Source organism: Xenopus tropicalis, chromosome 9, assembly GCF_000004195.4.
Source record: "Xenopus tropicalis strain Nigerian chromosome 9, UCB_Xtro_10.0, whole genome shotgun sequence".
NCBI lineage: Eukaryota > Metazoa > Chordata > Amphibia > Anura > Pipidae > Xenopus > Xenopus tropicalis.
This window is the reverse complement of record NC_030685.2, coordinates 20,364,298-20,379,685: the sequence shown is the minus strand read 5'-3', so window position 1 is coordinate 20,379,685 and position 15,388 is coordinate 20,364,298. Positions and strand designations below refer to the sequence as shown.

General features: G+C 43.8%; 1 protein-coding gene across 1 annotated transcript in view; it reads right to left on the bottom strand.

Annotated features, from left to right (window-relative positions):
* Positions 1-63: 63 nt before the first annotated feature.
* Positions 64-15,388, bottom strand: part of coro7 (coronin 7) — a 79,410-nt gene continuing 64,085 nt past the window's right edge. The window contains exons 10-28 of the mRNA XM_002932462.4: positions 12,201-12,255; positions 11,857-11,914; positions 11,189-11,334; positions 10,660-10,755; positions 10,403-10,522; positions 9,223-9,319; positions 8,776-8,951; positions 6,815-6,920; positions 6,375-6,461; positions 5,399-5,541; positions 5,041-5,145; positions 4,866-4,951; positions 4,589-4,730; positions 4,274-4,363; positions 3,511-3,627; positions 3,048-3,183; positions 2,687-2,778; positions 1,502-1,588; positions 64-743 (exon numbers count right to left, since the gene is read on the bottom strand). Coding sequence (XP_002932508.2) covers positions 738-743; positions 1,502-1,588; positions 2,687-2,778; positions 3,048-3,183; positions 3,511-3,627; positions 4,274-4,363; positions 4,589-4,730; positions 4,866-4,951; positions 5,041-5,145; positions 5,399-5,541; positions 6,375-6,461; positions 6,815-6,920; positions 8,776-8,951; positions 9,223-9,319; positions 10,403-10,522; positions 10,660-10,755; positions 11,189-11,334; positions 11,857-11,914; positions 12,201-12,255 — 1,945 coding nt within the window. The 3' untranslated portion in view covers positions 64-737. The remainder of the gene's footprint in view (positions 744-1,501; positions 1,589-2,686; positions 2,779-3,047; positions 3,184-3,510; positions 3,628-4,273; positions 4,364-4,588; positions 4,731-4,865; positions 4,952-5,040; positions 5,146-5,398; positions 5,542-6,374; positions 6,462-6,814; positions 6,921-8,775; positions 8,952-9,222; positions 9,320-10,402; positions 10,523-10,659; positions 10,756-11,188; positions 11,335-11,856; positions 11,915-12,200; positions 12,256-15,388) is intronic.

Sequence of the window (15,388 nt, the reverse complement as noted above, 5' to 3'; positions counted from 1 at the left end):
TTCAGGCCGGACAGCTGCAGGGTGACACACGCATATACACAAATAAAAAAATAATAAGAAACAGAAGGTCTTAGTATGTTTTATTAAACATCATAAGGCGGACCCTGCTCTGCGGGGCAGATTTGGCAATGCCGTAAATAGTTCCTTTGTTAGTAAAGTGTATGGCTTTTCCATGGAGGTAAACATTAGTCAGGGCATTGGGGGGGCAGCTAATAAGCGTCACTTTCCTTCAGTTGTACTGAAGCAGGATCAATGATTGCAACTGGATGATCCTATGTGATTGTTTAATTGGTCAGTGCTATGTGTGAGAAAAGGTATATGGAATGTTTTTAGCAAGTGGCTTTGAACATCTCAAGTGCCATTGTCTTTACCAAGATGTCTTCTGTGTGATGTCATGAAGGTTTTGACTCTTCAATTTAGGGGTCACACAAATCTCCACACAGATCCTCATGACATGCATTTTAGAATAATAATGTAAACAGCAGGCATGGCCACTCTGTACGCAGGCTGTACATGAGAACATGCATGTTGTAAGTTGCCCCGGTGTGGAGGAAGATCCAGTTTCTGACCGGTCAGGAATGCTGGTATTATGTAAACATTTTGGCCTGAGTTTATTTTCCCTGGGCTTGGAATGTATCAGAAGCTCGGCTGCTTTCCAAATGATTTCCAGTTACATGGGAGAGGGGCTAGGGAGAGGTGAAGGGTGAGGATACAGCTGGGAGCACAGGAGGTCAGTGCTAATCCTGCAAGGGACACAACAGAACGCCAGTGAGAACAGTTGCAGTCTGGGCTACTCTAGGTATGCGCAGGGCTACTATTGGTTTCACTGGGTATGTGCCAGTGTTTCTTAGGCTAGTGCCACAGCAGGTGGATTCTCAGCCTGCGGATGAATGCAGCAGAAGATCTGACCCTACTCTCCTAATAGCTTTCTGATGTCTAGGAACTAGGGATGCACCAAACCCACTTTTCTGGGTTTATTTGAACCCCCAAACCCACCCTGATGGATTCTGCCAAATCCCGAACTGAATCCTAATCTCGGATTCGGTTCTGCCGGGACTGTGGATTCTGCCGAAACCGAATCCTTAAAAAAAAAGGCTAGATTTGGCCAAATCCCGAACCGAATCCGGGATTCAGTGCATCCCTACTGGGAACCACTGCGCCGGCTTGAGTGCAGGCACACAGAGCAGGTGTCGGTGACAAAAAGCCAACATGGAGTTGATTACGGCTAACTTTTTCGCACTAAAATCCTGCATCTGAGCTGACACAGTGCAGGCACATCAGAAAACTGTTAGGAGCATAGGGAATAATCCACCTGGGGTGGCACTAGCCTGAAACTAACCTTTGCATTAATATTTAGTATGATGTAAAGAGTGACATTCTAAGACAATTTGCAATTGGTCTTCATTTTGTGTTTTTTGTTAAATTATTTAGCTTTTAATGTAGCAGCTCTTAAGTTTGGCATTTTAGCAGCTATGTGGTTGCTATGGTCCAAATTACTCACCCACTCATCCTCATCAACCCCCTCAAAAGCATCCTGGGGCAGTGGGTCATCGCGGTTTCCCAGTTTGGCCACCATGGCATTCAGCAGCTGGAGAAACAGTAGGAATTTCATATATCACACACCTTATCTTACAGTTGCTGATATCAGGTAGCTACATCCTGCTCTGTTTCACTTTCTGCCCTCCTATTGCTGGAATTGCAGAAGATTCTATATATTGCCCTGAAATTCTATGTACATGGAACAAACTCATTTGCTGAGCTAAATTGGTGGCACAGAACCACCTGCGCTGCACTAGCTCCACCGACCCAAAACCCTGCTGCACTGGCCACATGGGCCCAATGTCTGATGCACAAGCCGCACAGAAACCAGTTCTGCTACATCATGCAGCTCAGAAACTATACTGGACCCATGGACTCCAGCTCTACTACATGGAACTACACTGGGCCCTGAGAATCCAGCTTTGATTCTTTAGCCATTTGGAAGCCAGTTGTTATACTGGGCCTATGGAATCCCCCTTGGTTGCATTAGCCACATGAGCCCCAGCTCTACTACACTGGCCTGATGAATCCAACTTTGTATTGCATTGTGTTATTTTTTAATATTATCCTCTACTTATATAGCGCCAACATATTCTGCCATGCTTTTACAGAGATCATTCACATCAGTCCCTGCCCCAGTGGAACTTACAATCTAAGGTCCCTATTACATTCCCACACACTAGTCACAATTTCTTCAGAAGCCAATTAACCTGCCTGTATGTTTTTGGGAGTACCCAGAGAACCCACACAAGAATGGTGAGAACATACAAACTCCTTGCAGATGGTGCCCTGGTCAGGATCAAACCCAGGGCACCAAGGCAACAGTGCTAAACATTGCTCCATTGTGCTGCCCCATTAGTCACATGGAACCTGGTTCTGTTACAATAGAACTGAGCTCTGTAGCACATGCATTGCCTGACTAACTAGATTAGTTGCTGTGCTGAACCAAACTGTGCTGCACGGAACCTAATTCATTTTTAACTGTACTGGTGTAAGTAACCCTAACTGCGCTATACCCTGCTGATCTAGGTATGGTGGGCCTACCTGTCCTAGCATCAGCCCTCTGGGACCAAACTGAGCTACCTGACCCGTGTTCTTTAAACAACAGCTTTCTGAATTGAATCTAATACAAATTAATTGCTCCAACCTCTTCTTTCTTCTGCTCATCAGTTTTCTCTTGCAGATACACAGATGAGGGGAGAATTTTTCTGGCAGGAGCCTCCTTCGGTGCTTGACTGACTATGAGAGAAGTATTAAGAGTCAGCAGCCTAAAAATGGTTAGTATAGTATGGGTAGTATTCTGGCATGGCAGTTGTGCGGAGTAGGAGAAAGGGAATGCAGATCCTTGTGCAGGAGAAAGAAAGGATAGTGGGCAGAGATTCTCTGCAGAACAGAAGAGACGGGCACTAGACCCACACTGGCATGTTGCAGGTTAAAGGCGAACACTGTAAATCACAAATGATGGATAATACCCATGCCTGGATGTGAGGCTTGAAAAGAACTTATACCTGGTACCATGCCATCGGGGCACAGATTAATAGTCCTTTGCTGTAGGTCCTTCCCATCGAGCCAGTCTCCTGCAGACAGAGCCGGCTCCCAGGTAATTCGCGATGGGGGGAACAGGTCATCCTGGAAGAACTCTTTCTGTAAGGGAATTAACTTAATACATTAACCTCTACCTGGTATAATGCATCTCTATATATTCTAAAGCGAAAGGACACCAATATAAAAGCACCTACAGAAAATGACATTCTAATGAGGCCTAGGGGTAGTTCCTTATTCAAGGCACAAAGCAGCACTCCCATACAGTATGTATCTAGGATGTTTATTTATACTATTACTGCTATTCCCATGCACGCCACCACACAGCAACATGTGTATTACCTGGGCCAATTCATCCGTCTGTTTCCAATGGGAGGGTGATGAATGCCAAATGTAAAAGTAAAGTAGAGGAATAATGCAGTTACCTACCTTGACACGTGGAACACGGAAAGACACCGGTTCTAGTGAGCTCGACCCAAGACGCACGGCGCGTACAATCTCCGCATCGCAAACTGCACAGTCCAACTTCCTGAGCACCTGGAAGCCCTGTAACAAAAACACAATATAACTCATGTCTTATTTAGATTATAATATCCCAGTCAGTGCGCATAGGTAGTATTATGTACTATGTCATGTGAACGACTTTTGGGCATTTTGCCTGTTGCACCCGTGGGCCCTTTCCATGCACTGCAAAGGGGATTTCCCATAGTAGGCCATAACTATTAGTAATTATAGCCCCTGTACCTTAATCTCTGTATGTAGGCTGGGAGCGGCCAGTTTGTATATATTGTAGAGTACTGCAGAATATGTTCTTTGCAAAAATGGGTCACACGTTCTGCATTCTGTATTGTTATGCTGCTAAATCACAGTAATACATAGTTTGGGTGTGTCGCTATACTGGCGTTTTTTACTCTTCTACCCAAGTTATTGTTAAACTACAACTCCCAGATTCCATTGACAGGTGAAGGTTGCAGCTTAGTTGTCTTTTAGTATGTTATAGAATGCTTGTAATTTTTTTTTATAACTTATCTTTCTACTCAGGTCCTCTACTATTCATATTCCCATCTATCATTTAAACCACTGCCTCATTGCTAGTATAAATAAGACCCTAGCAACCAGGGGGGGGGGGGCGGCAAGAGGTACCAAATCAGCCCCAGGTGCAGGGACCATATGACTGTGGGCAGGGCCTCACCTTGTGTGAATCAGTGGAGCTAAAGGTATTACATTCCAGGAAGTATGGGGGTTCGGCCAACACTTCAAATAGAAACGCCCTGGTGTCACCCTGAAAGAGAGAAGGGTGGGGAGTAACTGTGTGAATAATTCGTTTTTACGGATAAGTATACAGTTTATACAGTTATAAATGAACTTTATATACTTATTTGACACATTCAGTAAAACATATTTGTCTTTGTTAGTTTGCGGGGAGCCCAGTGTATCTACAGATTTGTGGGCAGCCATGTTTGTTATGATGAGGTAGCATTATTAGAACAAGCTTACAAGCACACACCTTCCCAGTGAGCAGCAGGAGGCTGGTGTCTGGGTCATAATGAGGAATGAGGGTGGAAGGAGAAACATCCAGGTTCGTCTTGGAGACAGGGCCACATGACAGGTCCTCGGGACTGAGAAGAGAGATCTGGCGATCACTGCGACTGTGAAAAATCAACACAATGTCAACTCTGATTCCACAGTTGTCAAACCCTTTATGGTAGTGGTCAAGCTATGGAAGCTTTGATCACTGGGAATGAAAATGCTGAGTCATTTCCATTTATACAGTATATTCTTACCTATTAAATCCAGACGCCAGCAAATATTTCCCATCACACACCCACACCACACGAGCCCCTCGAGATCCCTCAGGACCAGGGCCTTCCTATGGAGAAAAGAGCACAAAGAGTCACATGGCTGCAGTAGGTATCCCCACTACCCACAATGCACCAACAGCACTTAAAGCAATCTGACCTGCATGGGTAGGTTTGATTTTCGTGGCTCATAGATTCGGATCCGTTGGTCCTTGCTGCAAGTAGCCAAGTATTTTCCATCTGGGCTCCAGGCCAGAGAGAAGATCTGCAGAGAAGATGCAACATTTCACTCTCCAGTTTATTCAATAAAATGAATTCCCACTGACAGTTACGATAAGGGATTGCGGGGCCCCGCACACTTCTTATCCACCCAATCACAATCTATCTAAGCCCTGGCCCTTTAGTAGGATGCCTAGCCACTTTCATGGCACTGACCCCCTGACAAGACTCCTACCTGTCATCACAACACCAAACACATGCAATTTACAGCTAAATTAACTGAAATTATGGTAAATCACCTGATCCTCGTGCCCCCGCAACACATGGACATCCTTTCCTGTCTGTAAGTTCCAAATTCTCACTGTAAAATCATAGGAAGATGAAGCCAGGATGTCTGAGGCACAGGGGTGGAACCGAACCGTGTAAATGCGCTCGTTGTGTCCTGATGGGAGGCAGAAACAGACCATATTAAACAATTCATGTGAGCCAGTATGTGCAGTTGTTGAGGGACCATTTCCCTTTATCCTGAACAAAAATCCTAATCATGGACAAAAATAATGTCAGGCCCAGGACTGGCAATCTGGGGGTTCTGGCAAATGCCAGAGGGGCTGCTGTAAGATGCCATAGACAGTCACTATTTATTGGGCTGGGGGGGCTGTTTGGGCCTCTGTGTACTTAAAATGCCAGGGCCTGTTTCGATTCCCAGTCCAGACCTGTCTATAGTAGTACATGGTCCCATTGGTTCAAATATGAGTCTTTTAATAATAACAATACAGCCTATTTATAGACCTTCACAGTATTAGTACATATACAGTAGATATAGGTTATTCTGTGGATAGCATCCAGTACAAGGGTGCCCCGGTAACCAAATTATCATTTATCTATTGAAAAACTCTTGTTTCATAAGCAATAACCTGAGGGAAAAAGGATCACTCAAGTAGGACAGAGTCCTCACAGAGGTATGGATGTGTTGTTTTAATTATAGGTAACTGATCAATATAGATTGACCAGTTACCTATAATTAAAGGTTATACCTATAAGCAAGGTTATAGATGTAAGTATATATCTAGAGCACCAAACACATTTTCACCCCAAATTCTGCCCTAAATGAGCATTGAGCTGGGATTTCAGGTGTATCTAAGAAAAGAAGCACTCTCACTAAATCTTAACTTAACTTAAGGCAGAGCCCCCCTCCAAACACCTGATCCAAGTCCCACAGTTTGGGAACTGTTGATACAAGGTCTTAAAACAGTTTAGCAGAGCTGTCAGTCTTACCAGTGAGCACAATGTGGGGTTCTGTAAGGGTCTTCTTTAAGCCCTTTTGTGGTATCTGCCAAACACGAATCCGACCATCTTCCCCACCTGAGTAAATTGCAAGGAAGTAGAAGTGTCAGACTGGCAAAGCAATGCCGTATGGCCTCCATTAGTGGGATGGCCAATAAGATCATTACAACATAAGCAAATAATGAAATGGTAATGCCATCCTCCACCAGCACTCCACTCATTATTATAAATATCTTAGTTGGTTTAGCACTTTCTCTAGTTGACTACAAATTGACTACAAAGCCCCACTGGGGCAGGAAGTGATGTGAATGACATATCTCCATGGAAATGTGCCAGCGCTATATAAATACCAAGCTACAAATGTCACTACTATGTGCTTCCCTTATTAAATGGCACAGAACCAGAAGAAGTGGCTGTTTAGATGTAGTTACCTGTGACCAGTCTGTGAGGATTAAAGGGGTCCCACGTGAGATCTGTCACAGGTACCGAGTTCTGGACAGTGGGCAATGTGTCTGGGAGACGGCCAGTCTGCGAGAACTGTGAGAAAGAATGCAGAATAATTGGTTACAACTGGTCCGCTGATTACATTTGACTCTTTTGATTCATCTGATAAAAGCACTCAGTAATAAGGTGGGAAACTGGTACAAGGTTTACTCCAGTCTAGTAACCCATTGCAACCAAACACAACTGTATGGTTAAAAAACAGACCATTAAATGCTACCTGCTGATTCGTTGCTATAGGTTAAATAAATTCTTCTGTTCATCTCTCAGGTCACTAACTCTCTTCTTTGCAGCCAAGTATCTTTGATCCAAGGATCTGGTCCACCTTCCTGAATTCCTCAAAAGGGCTTAGCTATGCTGGGCTTTCTATACGATGGGTCTTCTAGCAACCTGGCTGCTACATTACTAAGGTTCATATAGCAGACCTGGGAGCCTATAGAGGAGTAGCCTTTGTAGACCATATGTTGGGTTTTACCCAATGCTATCTTAAACCTATGTCTAGAATTTAGGTGGTATCTAGATTTGGGCTTACAAGTCTTGAAAAGGTTTCCGTAAGAAATGGAAATGACCATATCACATTTTTAACATCTGGAACAATAGCAGCATTTTTAGGACTCCACTTCCAAAAGGAAGAGCGGATCCTCCATATTTGGTTAGTGATGTCCTTTTGGCTGCAAAGAAGAAAGTCAGTAATCCAAGAAAAAATGTCCTTCAGGGCCATTATATCCATTGCTGTTCCCGTGCTTTTAAATGAAGTGTAAAGGATTAGGAACTGGCCCCTGCAGAAGGTGCTCTTGCCTTGAGGCATGTAGGGGGACAGACTGATGGCTGCAGTAGATCAGAGTACCAAGTGCCTCTAGTCCAGGCTGGAGCAATTATCATCACTGCTGCAGTACGATGCTGAATATTTCCAACTTTAACGAATTAGGGGAAAAGTTTAATGTCTAATTGGCAATTCCAGGACTGAGTTAACTGTCCACCACCACCATTCCCTTGCCTAATGTAAGCAGGGCTGAATTTAGGTCTGGCGCTGCCCACCCCCTCTATCGGCGGCTTAGCAGCCAGTATCAAACGGCGGCCTAGGGAGATATTTTTAAATGTGTTTTTTTTTTTTTGTTACCATGTTGACACTCACAGGCTGTCCCCCTAAACTGCCAACCTAGGCACAAACTCTTAAGTGCCTATGTGGTAGATTGAGCCCTAACTGTAAAAGCAAAGATTTTGGACAGCTTTATGTTTATTTACTGTTTCAGGCAGAAACCAGAGGTTGCAAACCTGTCTGCTTTGAAGAGTTTTCATATGTACATCTTCCAATGGAAGAGCTTCCATGGCTGCAGGGAAAAGGCCAAACACTTATAAAATCTGCCTTCTGTCCTGGGATTCAAGAAAGGCCAAAGTAGCTCAATTCCTTGTAATTTAGTTTGGTAGCCATATAAAGGGGGCATACAATGGACACCTCAGAGAAGGAGGTTAGTAATAGTAGCACTAGCACCATCTCCCAAGGATCCATGTGCCCATATCTCTAGGGGCTTAGCAACTGTAAAAGCTTACTTGAACTGCTGGTAGTACAAACACAATAATAATAAAGTTGCCTCATGTATTCAATAGGGTGGGGGTTCTCCTTTGACTGGCAGTGTTCTTATCTAATTACAGGCAGGGAAGCATCTTCATGTCTGTGCAGCCTGATTGGACTCCAGCCCTTTGTTGATCCAATCTAATGTATCTGCAAGTACAACTGCTACAGGAAGAGAACTCCACAACAGCCTAGCTGTAATAAATATGTTTTATGCACCTTAAAGGCACGTATTGTCTGGACACCATGACAGGTGAAGAAAGCACAAGGAAGTTTATTGCATGGTGCCCTTATATATTTATCCTCTTGCCTGCTTACCTCTAGTACTGCCACCTGCCCTCCTGGGGCAGCCAATGGCACAGCCGCTCTCTGGTAATTAACACAGAAGCCATCACTCTCCCCTGGCGTGCTCTGGCTTATCCCCCGCAGGTTGGTAATGTGGTGGTCACGGTGCAGGACTGTGCCCTGAGTGTGCCGCAGACGGGAACTTGGACCTTTAGAGTTGTCATTGAAGAAAAATCAAACAGAATCCATATAAAATATTACATTAGTATTAGCAGATTCAATATCTTAGGCTGAAGGCACACTGGCTGAAAAGCACCAAAAATCTTCCACTGCTGCCCCTCTAACTGACTTGAATGAGCGGCACCTGAAAGCACCACTACAGGTGCTTAGAGCCCAAAAACACTCCCCAGAGCACCTATACCAACACTTTACCCATTCAAGCCATGTGGCATCACCCTTAAGTCAGTAAACCGCACTTACCCAGAAAGCTTTGCAGAGAGCGTTGACTGGTGCTTGACACAATCCCACTAGATGGGGATGTGAGTGAGCTGGAGGGAGAGGACAGGGTGCTGCCATCCTAATGGAAAATAAAAAAGCAAACTATGTACTATGCTATACAAACTGCAGGGTCTGCATTTATGCATTTAGTATGCACACCCATATACTGTACATAATATCAGGGTTTCTTAACCCACTTTTCCTGGTCCACTGAGCAGGCTATGCTTCTACGGCAGCCTTGCCTTATTGACAAGATGGACGCCAAGCTCAACTGGCATATAAGGCTTTCTTGCCTCTTTGGTGTTCTTTTTCCCCGCACTAATTAGTGAAGTCAGTTCTTTTTGAGATGTCCACATTAGCTACTGGTTAATACTGCCATCTGGTGGGGGAACATTCTAGAACAAAGATCAGAACAAAACTGCACTGAAGTAGAAAGCGCAGAGCCCACGTGCAGGTGGGCTAAGGGTAAGTGGAATTAGTAGGTTTCATTCATGTAGTATCCAGCTCAGTGTGCTCTCTATACACATAATGGACATGACAAAAGGGATTGTTCACCTTTAACTTTTAGCATGACAATTTTTATTATTTGTGGTTTTTCAAATATTTTGTTCAGCAACTCTCCAGTTTGGAATTTCAGCAGTAATCGGGACCCTATGGTTCAAATTACCAGGATGTGTTTAGAATGAGTGGCTGGTATATGAAAAGAAGAGAACCCGAATAACAAAATAAGTCATACAAAGTAACAATAACGAATATGGTAAGAAAAATCTTAAATTTAAAAATCAGTTACTCATAAGCCTATGGGTAAGTGCCCTTTAGGTACGAAACACATTAGGCTTAATATGTCCTAATAAAATTTTTAATTTTTAATTTTATTTCACTGCTGCCGTGATTTTTCTCACCAAAATCGTTATTGGATTGGCCATTCTATAATATACTAAAGCCGGCCATACATGTACCGATATTATTGTACGAAACAAGGTTTAGGAAGAGTTCAGTGCGTGTATGGTGGATTATCGAGGTGACCGATATCACAAAAGCCTTTGATATCGGTTGTCTCGTTGACAGGGTGGGTCATAGGAAAGATCGGAATTCTAACCTTCTAACCTAAGTTAACTTAAAGGTGAACCACCCATTTAACAAATAAAATGTTTATGCTCACACTGGGCTCTGCAATGGATGATACTATGTCATTTTCCTGCGGTTCATTCTTTTTCTTCCCTGAGTTACCCTGGCACGAAGGGGCTGGCCGACGAGATGGATCCAAGGAGACCTTCTGTACCTGAAAACATAATAATAATAATAAGTATAATAATGGACAAACTGAGAATCCCTTTCTACGTAGTTTTATAATACAAAAAGTCATCAGAGAAGGGCTATGTCACATATGTACAGAAGTGTGTTGATTGGCTTACTCACCTGTTTGTTGTCTCCTTTCCACCAATCCTGAGCTGTGAGGGCTGGGGTGCAACCAGCAGTGTTGGGAAAGAGATCGACTTGTAGCTCCTTTACTGACTGAGAGATGGACAAAGGTGAGGCCAGCAGGTAGGGAGGCAGTGCCACAGATGTAGGAAAGAAAATAGGAGATATAAAATTAGAGCCACATCATGTTCATTGTGGTGCTCCCCATAGAGCTGGCAATTATATAATCATTATCTAGTCATTACAATGACACTATAGACACAATAGATACATGGTAGACTGTAGGTATAGGCTAAGATGTGGTAATGTGGCAGGGTATGTGTGGGAGGCAGGTGATTGGTAGAGGAAGAGTATAATGTGGCAAGGTACAGGGAGGCAGGTGATTGGTTGAGGAAGAGAATAATGTGGAAAGGTATGTAAAGGAGAGGCATTTGAATTATAGTGGAAGAGGGTAACTTGGCAGGATATGTACAGGGAATAAAATGTAAATGGAGGAGGGCTATTACAGAGAGGTGACCAGTGGTACCTTTCGTTGGACGTTGTAACTGATAGGAATAATGAACTTGTCAGTAAGCTGGAGTAGGCGCAGGAGCTCACAGTTCATCACATCCAGACAGAGTTTGGGGACCAGAGCCAGGCCACGAGACTGCTCCTCTGTGACACACTGCGAAACTGGGATAGAGACAGGGTGTGAAACAACACTAAAGCCTCCTTTGTTTTACTTAAACATGGACACTCACAGACACAGACACAGAATGAGGAGCTGCCATGTTGCTCAAGCTAGGAATGCAAGAACAGAGTGTAACACCACATAGTAACTAAGAAAACCCCGATATATGAGAGCAAGACAGTGACGTGAGGTAGCCACACACTCACACTGACACACCGAGAACCTACTCCCTAATTGAGAGCGTCTCACCTTACATGAGAGTGTCAGTGGCACAGCAAAGAGACAGTGAGACAAGGGAGAAGACAGAGGGCCACATGCCTTTAGATTACAAAAGAAAAGGAAACAATCACAGGTGGAAAGACAGGAAGATTCTCTCACATTTACATATAAATATATACATATGCATACAGATGTACATATAGTTACATAAATATACATGTACAATTAGATATATTCATATAGATGTACATATTGATACAGTATATACATATAGATAAAAAAAAAAATCTAGATAGAATCCTTACTTTGTGTAAGGGAGTGCGGCTCCGTGCTGACCTCCATGCAATACAGGCTCCCTTCCCCCTACAGGAGAAACAGTAACATTACACCTAACAGTTATACACATACACCATTCAGTGGCGCAGGCAGCCCACAAACCCAAGGGATAATTGTAGCAACTGCATAGGCACGGTGCATTTTTTTTTTTAATATGGGCTCCCTGGATAAAGTATCAGAGTGTAAGGAAGAAGCCATTAACAAAGTAAATATGAGCTAAAATGGAACCATGTGGGCGGTTGGGACAAGCAGCACTCGGTATAAGGGGAACAAGGGCTTCTGGGTAAGGCTGTGCGTGCAGATTTATGTTTACCTGAGCTCCAAGGATCAGAAGTCCAGTGTCGTAATCATACAGGGGAATGAGAAGTCTGTGGAGAGAGGGAACATCTGGTTACTTACTGGGTTACAGTACCAACACATCCCTACCCCACGGTACTACAGCCACACAGCGCCATAGCCAACAACAAAAGGTCCCTGTTTTGCTTAAAGGGGAGGGCATATCTTGCTAGTTTAATCCACAGAATGTCTTAATGTCCTATATATATTGATAATGGGGGTGTGCAGAGGACCTTTTGTTGTTGTCTATATGAATTTTGTGGTCACAGCTTTATTGCACCCCAGCCAAATGATTTAAAATGTTGTGGTGAGCACAACTCCATCCCCCCTCCCTTTTATTTTGTTATAGTTTATACAGTGCCATAGCAATCACAAGTCTACAAGCCCCATGCCCCTGACCCCCCACCTTGCTCCAGTAACCCATATAAAAGTGGCTAGTTATGCTTGTGTCACATGATGTTCCCATTGTCTTTTATTGAACCCGAGAACTAACCCAATCCAAGAGTTCTACACTAAGCCCAATAACAGAAACATACTGTGCTCTGTAGACTCAACAAGGAGCAGTTGCCCATAAAAGTGCTGGGTCAGAGAAAATCTGATGCCAATTATATTACTCAAGCACTACTATTAGTACAGGTATAGAATCTTTTTTTTCCAGAAAGCTGCAAAATACAGGAATACTATTCACCATAAAGTCCAAACTGAACTGGTAGATTAGTGAGAAGTCACCCTAATGCAATTTGTTAATAACCCACACTGATCCTCCACAAGTAAAAAATACATTAAATAAAGGCTCAATTCTCTAGCAGCTTCCCTTGAGATAACTAGAGACGACTCCTGAACTTCCCTTGAACAGACGGCAGGGGGCAGAGGACATTCACATAAAAAAGAAAACTGTGTATATAGGCAGAATCAGGGACATGGCTACAATATCCAGCCAGGAGGGCTGCATGGGTTGCAGTGAATTAATATGGAACCAATTTACAATGTGTGAAGCCCAAAAACTTTGGGCTTTTTTTAAATGTCTCTGATGTTCTGGTAACTTTACCCTTAAAGCACATGAGCTAGCAACTCCCAGCAGCAAAGATGCAAAGCTTAGTTATATAACCTTATACCATAGAAGGTAAATATAACTAGGCAACATACACTAACCTGTAGATACTGGGCCTCACAAACCATTCAAGATTTAGGAATACAGGGTGAGATCTGTTCATTTGCTGAGGTCTCCTGATTTGGGCAAACTGGGATGACCACCCTCACCCTGGGCCACATTATAATGGGGGCCTACAGAGAGGATTTTTGCCAGATTTAAATTGGCATTCTCTTAGGTCTGGAGGTGTCAATCGGGCAGCTTCTGCATGGTCAGCTTAAAAAAAAAAAAAGATATATAGCAAAACTAAAAATCTTGTAGGCAATAATGAAGAATATATGGTTCTGATTCAATCTGGGCAAAAATTATAATTTTAAAAAATGCCTCCTGTGCTACAGTTCCCAATAGATCCTCTCTGGTCCCTGTCTATGTTTGAAACGACAGGAGGAAGCAGTGGAATAACTAGAATTGCAAGGTCCAGGGTTCAGGATTTGCCCCTCAAACCCAACAGTCTGGCCCCCCACCCCATAGACAGCCCCCATCCTTTGGACACGTGCACACCTGCACAATTACCTTCCCTGCCAGAAGCATAGTAGGTGGTTGGGGGTAGCCAATCACAGCCATGTATTCACACCTGTCAGGTCCACCTAGCTGCTTATTGCTTGGTATTTGACATTCTAATGTGCTGTCCAGTCTGGGAAAGCAGACAGCATAAAGCTGTATAGATGGTTGGTGCTAGAATGCTTTTTAGGGAAATTTCATTAAATCAGCCCAAAAGGTTAAAAATTGGTTACCACCTGGATACACCTAAAAGCCCGACTATAAGGACAGTTAGGGTAAGACTGGGGGTGAACACATTTTCTGTCAAGGTGTCATTATATCTGTAACCTTGTTAAGAGCTACAAGGAGCCCTGACCAATGGTTGGACGTCCACAAGGGGTGTCCATAAAATGTTCCATGTTTCACAACCACTGCCTTACACTTTTTTGACTCACCTCACTCTCTAGGCCTTAAGTTGTAGGTACAATGGAGGCCATAAGCAGAGATCGCTCAGCAGAGCTAGAACCCAACATATTCAGGGCTTGAGTAAAAGAGCTCCCATCTCTCTTTTTGACAACACAATTCACCATTAACAGCACCTTATTCATAAATGTGCATCATGCGGTCTTATGGCAGAATCCCGCTCATTAATCAGATGTTCTGTGGGACGTGCGTCAGATGCACCCAGTTGTGAGCAGAGCCATATGCAAAGCAACTAGACTTGGAAATCCCTGTGTAACTTGAACACAGTAATCCCCCTCTCCAATCACAATAAATAGGTCCCATTGTGGATTCAGGCTGACCAGACCTGTACGGAAGCAGCTTGTCTTCAGGGCTCAGATTCTGGGAACAATCCTTATATTCATAGGGTATTTCCTCGTGTGGGTCGGCGCAGCAGCTCACATGCCGGCTGCCATTTTACGTCTCACTGGGCAGGTAAAACACACTGGCAAAGGGACATGATGGAGATTCTCTAGAAATATGAGCATCCTCTGCATTTTAATTGGACGTAGAGGCTGCACTAATATTGAAAGGTCAGATTTAAAGGTGAACTTTTTTGCTAGGGATAAGGATTCCTAGCCTGAACTTGTTGCAGCTTCCTTGTGTTTAGCCTGACCCCATCTACCACCTGCCATGACCCCTTGCCTCTGCCCTATAGCCAGCCGTGCAAACATTCCTATGACTAAGCCATGCAGGGTGCGGTGAAATTGTAAGCCGAATCTATGCAGGTAGGGGGCACCAAACTGACAGTCAGACAAGGAGCATTTAGTTCTGGGTACTCAGCTAAGGACTCCCAGCCAGCCATACAATCAGGGGAAACTATCAAAAGAGGTTAAGTATAAATGCTGCTGGGAATTAAATGTAGAGTCACACAGCCATAGCAAGAAGGGTTAAAAGACCTATCCTGCTCCAGGCAGCTTTCTCTCCAGGTCGAGCCCCCATGGATAAATCCAGCACCAGGCAGACCTGGGAATCAGTAAGTTAAGCAGCAGCAGCAGGATGCTCATTAATGCTATTTTTTTTCCTGCTGGGCA